This window comes from Scyliorhinus torazame, chromosome 26 (assembly GCF_047496885.1).
Source record: "Scyliorhinus torazame isolate Kashiwa2021f chromosome 26, sScyTor2.1, whole genome shotgun sequence".
Taxonomy (NCBI): domain Eukaryota; kingdom Metazoa; phylum Chordata; class Chondrichthyes; order Carcharhiniformes; family Scyliorhinidae; genus Scyliorhinus; species Scyliorhinus torazame.
In genome coordinates, this window is record NC_092732.1 from 4116786 (window position 1) to 4122785 (window position 6000).

The following is a 6000-nucleotide window of genomic DNA, read 5'->3' on the forward strand; positions in this document are numbered from 1 at the left end:
GTTCCTCACGCTGTCGCCTCTTACCCGATGTTATTCGTCGAGACGCTCTTGGAGAGCGACTGTAAGGCTGCCCTGCCTCTCCGAGATCCCAGCTGCGAGAAGAGCGGCGATTGGCGGAAGCTGTCGGACGGATAGATGGCGGAGTTCGGTCGCTCGCGGCCCAGCGGTGCTGGCGAGAGAGAGAGGGAGAGAGAGGGAACATCACAGTCAGGGAAGGGGAGGAGAGAGAGAGAGAGAGGGAACATCACAGTCAGGGAAGGGGAGGAGAGAGAGAGAGAGAGAGGGAACATCACAGTCAGGGAAGGGGAGGAGAGAGAGAGAGAGAGAGGGAACATCACAGTCAGGGAAGGGGAGGAGAGAGAGAGAGAGAGGGAACATCACACTCAGGGAAGGGGAGGAGAGAGAGGCATCACAGGATTCCTACAGTGCAGAAGGAGGCCCATTCGGCCCATCGAGCCGGCACCGACCCTCCGAAATAGCCTCCAACCTCGGCCCAATCCCCGTAACCCAGTAACCCCACCTAACCTTTTGGACACTGAGGGACAATTTAGCGCGGCCAATCCACCTAACCTGCACATCTTTGGACACTGAGGGACAATTTAGCGCGGCCAATCCACCTAACCTGCACATCTTTGGACACTAAGGGACAATTTAGCACGGTCAATCCACCTAACCTGCACATCTTTGGACACTAAGGGACAACTTAGCACGGCCAATCCACCTAACCTACACATCTTTGGACACTAAGGGCAATTTAGCACGGCCAATCCACCTAACCTGCACATCTTTGGACACTAAGGGCAATTTAGCACGGCCAATCCACCTAACCTGTACATCTTTGGACACGAAGGGACAATTTAGCACGGCCAATCCACCTAACCTGCACATCTTTGGACACTAAGGGGCAATTTAGCACGGCCAATCCACCTAACCTGCACATCTTTGGACACTAAGGGGCAATTTAGCACGGCCAATCCACCTAACCTGCACATCTTTGGACACTAAGGGACAATTTAGCACGGCCAATCCACCTAACCTGTACATCTTTGGACACTAAGGGACAATTTAGCACGGCCAATCCACCTAACCTGCACATCTTTGGACACTAAGGGGCAATTTAGCACGGCCAATCCACCTAACCTGCACATCTTTGGACACTAAGGGGCAATTTAGCACGGTCAATCCACCTAACCTGCACATCTTTGGACACTAAGGGCAATTTAGCACGGCCAATCCACCTAACCTGTACATCTTTGGACACTAGGACAATTTAGCACGGCCAATCCACCTAACCTGCACATCTTTGGACACTAAGGGGCAATTTAGCACGGCTAATCCCCCTAACCCTCACATCTTTGGACACTAAGGGACAATTTAGCACGGCCAATCCACCCAACCTGTACATCTTTGGACACTAAGGGGCAATTTAGCACGGCCAATCCACCTAACCTGCACATCTTTGGACACTAAGGGCAATTTATTACGGCCAATCCACCTCACCTGCACATCTTTGGACTGTGGGAGGAAACCGGAGCACCCGGAGGAAACCCACGCACACACGGGGAGGATGTGCAGACTCCGCACAGACAGTGACCCCAGGCCGGAATCGAACCCGGGTCCCCGGCACCGTGCGGCAGTAGTGCTAACCCACTGCTACCCCAGGCAGGCAGGAGGGGCTCCAGGCCCTCGGAGCCTCGGATGGACAAAACCCCAAGGAATCTCAACACTCCCGGGAATGACAAGAGACTGAATCACGGACAACATCCCGTTGATCTGAAAAGCAAAATGGAGCGGACGCTGGGAACCTAAACAGAACATGCCAGAAAAAACCCGGCATGTCTGGCAGCGTCTGGAGGGAGGGAGAAACATTTAACGTCTCAAGTCAGGAGGTCTCTTGTTCTGAACTAAAGAGGGGAAAATGTGTACAAGACTGGGAGGCACAGAGCAGAGGATCAGCGATTGGTGGGAGCTGGGAGAGATTGAAACCAGGAACAAGTGACACTTGGCCCAGCGGGGGAAGGGAAGGGAGGTTTTTTTTGCATTGGGACAATAAATGTATGGGATGTTTTAAAAAAAAAAAAAGGGGGTTAAGTTGTAGGAGAAAGGTCAGAGTTTGGAGCGCTGTGACGTGCCCAAGTGGACCTTGTGTTGGGCTTCACCGGAGCGTTACAGCAGGCCGAGGATTGACACGAGGGCGAGGTGCTGGGTTAAAACGGGGGAGCGACAGGAAGGGCGGGGGTCTTGCTTGAGGCCTGAGAGAAGATGTTCGGAAAGCGGGCGCCCAGTCTGCGTTCAGGCCCTCCCGATGTGGAGGAGGCCGCACTGGGGAGCAGCGAGGACAGGCGACCCAAACTGAAGGAGGTGCAAGTGAGACGCAGCTTAACCTGAAAGGAGTGTTTGCGGCCTTGGTCAGGGAGGGGGTAAAGGGGGAGGTGTTGCAGAAGGGAACTTCCGGTGGGAAGGGGGGGAGTGGGGGGGGGGGTTGAGGTGCTGGGAGCAATGGAAGGTTGGAGCAGGATATCCTAGAGGAAATGGGAGGGGTTGGCGGAAGGGGGTCGACAGAGGCCGGAGAGATAGAGCGGACCCGATTGAGGGCCCTGTCAATCACCCTGGGGAGGAGCAGAAGGGGGTGGGGAATCTGGGTCCAGGAAAATGGCCGACATGTCAGCAAGTGTTGGTGTTGAAGATGGCATCATGGGAAGAGATGCAACGATGGGGGTGGGGGAGAATGTGGTGGCTCCCACGGGGAGTGGGGGAGAATGTGGGACTCGCTCCCTCAGGGAGTGCGGGAGAATGTGGGACTCGCTCCCACAGGGAGTGGGGAGAATGTGGTGGCTCCCACGGGGAGTGGGGGAGAATGTGGGACTCGCTCCCACGGGGAGTGGGGGAGAATGTGGGACTCGCTCCCACAGGGAGTGGGGGAGAATGTGGGACTCGCTCCCACGGGGAGTGGGGGAGAATGTGGGACTCGCTCCCACAGGGAGTGGGGGAGAATGTGGGACTCGCTTCCAGATGGAGTGGGGGAGAATGTGGGACTCGCTCCCACGGGGAGTGGGGGACAATGTGGGACTCGCTCCCACAGGGAGTGGGGTGAATGTGGGACTCGCTCCCACAGGGAGTGGGGGAGAATGTGGGACTCGCTCCCACAGGGAGTGGGGAGAATGTGGGACTCGCTCCCACGGGGAGTGGGGAGAATGTGGGACTGACTCCCACAGGGAGTGGGGGAGAATGTGGGACTCGCTCCCACAGGGAGTGGGGAAGAATGTGGGACTCGCTCCCACGGGGAGTGGGGGAGAATGTGGGACTCGCTCCCACGGGGAGTGGGGGGAGAATGTGGGACTCGCTCCCTCAGGGAGTGGGGGAGAATGTGGGACTCACTCCCTCAGGGAGTGGGGAGAATGTGGGACTCGCTCCCACGGGGAGTGGGGGAGAATGTGGGTCTTGCTCCCACGGGGAGTGGGGAGAATGTGGGACTCGCTCCCTCAGGGAGTGGGGAGAATGTGGGACTCGCTCCCACAGGGAGTGGGGGAGAATGTGGAACTCGCTCCCTCAGGGAGTGGGGAGAATGTGGGGACTCGCTCCCACAGGGAGTGGGGGAGAATGTGGGACTCGCTCCCACGGGGAATGGGGAGAATGTGGGTCTCGCTCCCACGAGGAGTGGGGAGAATGTGGGACTCGGTCCCACGGGGAGTGGGGAGAATGTGGGACTCGCTCCCATGGGGAGTGGGGGGAATGTGGGACTCGTTCCCACAGGGAGTGGGTGAGGATGTGAGACTCGCTCCCTCAGGGAGTGGGGAGAATGTGGGACTCGCTCCCACAGGGAGTGGGGGAGAATGTGGAACTCGCTCCCTCAGGGAGTGGGAAGAATGTGGAACTCGCTCCCACAGGGAGTGGGGGGAGAATGAGGGACTTGCTCCCTCAGGGGAGTGGGGAGAATGTGGGACTTGCTCCCACAGGGAGTGGGGGAGAATGTGGGACTCGCTCCCACAGGGAGTGGGGGAGAATGTGGGACTCGCTCCCTCAGGTAGTGGGGGGAGAATGTGGGACTTGCTCCCACAGGGAGTGGGGGAGAATGTGGGACTCGCTCCCACAGGGAGTGGGGGAGAATGTGGGACTCGCTCCCTCAGGTAGTGGGGGAGAATGTGGGACTTGCTCCCACAGGGAGTGGGGGAGAATGTGGGACTCGTTCCCACAGGGAGTGGGGGAGAATGTGGGACTCGCTCCCACGGGGAGTGGGGGAGAATGTGGGACTCGTTCCCACAGGGAGTGGGGGAGAATGTGGGACTCGCTCCCACGGGGAGTGGGGAAGAATGTGGAACTCGCTCCCACAGGGAGTGGGGGGAGAATGTGGGACTCGCTCCCACAGGGAGTGGTGGAAAATGTGGGACTCGCTCCCACAGGGAGTGGGGGAGAATGTGGGACTCGCTCCCACAGGGAGTGGTGGAAAATGTGGGACTCGCTCCCGCGGGGAGTGGGGAGAATGTGTGACTCGCTCCCACGGGGAGTGGGGAGAATGTGGGACTCGCTCCTACGGGGAGGGGGGAGAATGTGGGACTCGCTCCCACAGGGAGTGGGGGAGAATGTGGGACTCGCTCCCACGGGGAGTGGGGAGAATGTGGGACTCGGTCCCCACGGGGAGTGTGGAGAATGTGGGACTCGCTCCCACGGGGAGTGGGGTAGAATGTGGGACTCGCTTCCACGGGGAGTGGTTGAGAATGTGGGACTCGCTCCCACAGGGAGTGGGGGAGAATGTGGGACTCGCTCCCACAGGGAGTGGGGAGAATGTGGGACTCGCTCCCACGGGGAGTGGGGGAGAATGTGGGACTGACTCTCACAGGGAGTTGGGGAGAATGTGGGACTCGCTCTCACGGGGAGTGGGGAGAATGTGGGACTCGCTCCCACAGGGAGTGGGGGGGAATGTGGGACACGCTCCCACAGGGAGTGGGGAGAATGTGGGACTCGCTCCCGCGGGGAGTGGGGGAGAATGTGGGACTCGGTCCCACGGGGAGTGGGGAGAATGTGGGATTCGCTCCCACAGGGAGTGGGGGAGAATGTGGGACTCGCTCCCACGGGGAGTGGGGAGAATGTGGGACTCGCTCCCACAGGGATTGGGGAGAATGTGGGACTCGCTCCCGCGGGGAGTGAGGAGAATGTGGGACTCGCTCCCACAGGGGCAGGGGAGAAGGGGGCAGAGTAAGTGAGGGCCGAGGGCCCGAAGCACAGAAGCTGACCCTCCCTCTGATTTTGCTCCGTCACCCTCCCTGGGACGAGAGCTCTGCCAATGCTGAAGGCCTGTGGAATAGGCCCCATCGAGCCACCAGGGGCCCTCTGTGACCCCTGCCCCCCCCACCTGATGCCTGGGCCTTCACCAGCATGACACCCAGGAGGCCGTGACCCCCTGAGGGGATCGTGACCCATTGGGGAGGCCTTGACCCCCGAGAAGGTCGTGACTCCCTGAGGAGGTCGTGACCCCCTGAAGAGGACGTGACCCCCTGAGGAGGTCGTGGCCTACTACACCATGTACCGTCCAACGCGCCCCTGTCCTGCTCCCTGAGTCCACCTCAGGGTAGGCCGCAGTAACATACCTTTATGCCTCATGGAGACATTCTGTAAAGCTGAGTTATTCTTCATCTGGGCTGACTTCAGTTGCTGTAACCGGGAAAACAACACATTTTAATACTGGCCGTCCCAGTCAGCTATATTTATCAAAATATCTTCCATCCAGCCAGCCTCGACTGTTCCCATCTTATTTCATGTAGACATCCAATGTAAACATGTCACGTGGTAATCTCCCCACCAGCAGAGGCGCTGTTGCGTCTCTCCCGGGCCTTGCAGCGCAAACGCCCCCCCCCCCCTCCACTGTTCACTGTTTCTGCAGCGCCCCCCAATCGCCTCAGGCCCTCCCAAGGCACGTTCAGCTCCCACACGAGAGAAGTGATGGAAGAGAATTGGGGGAGAGGGAGGGGAATGGGTAAGCAGGAGGGGAGGGGGCAGAGAAGG

The 6000-nt window shown here is 59.1% G+C and overlaps 1 protein-coding gene across 1 annotated transcript in view; it reads right to left on the reverse strand.

The window, feature by feature from the left end:
* arhgef2b (rho/rac guanine nucleotide exchange factor (GEF) 2b) overlaps positions 1 to 5683 on the reverse strand; it is a 281563-nt gene extending 275880 nt beyond the window's left edge. Inside the window, exons 1-2 of the mRNA XM_072490452.1 lie at positions 5586 to 5683; positions 25 to 169 (exon numbers count right to left, since the gene is read on the reverse strand). Of these exons, the coding sequence (XP_072346553.1) occupies positions 25 to 169; positions 5586 to 5631 (191 nt within the window). The 5' untranslated portion in view covers positions 5632 to 5683. The remainder of the gene's footprint in view (positions 1 to 24; positions 170 to 5585) is intronic.
* Between the last annotated feature and the right edge of the window lie 317 nt (positions 5684 to 6000).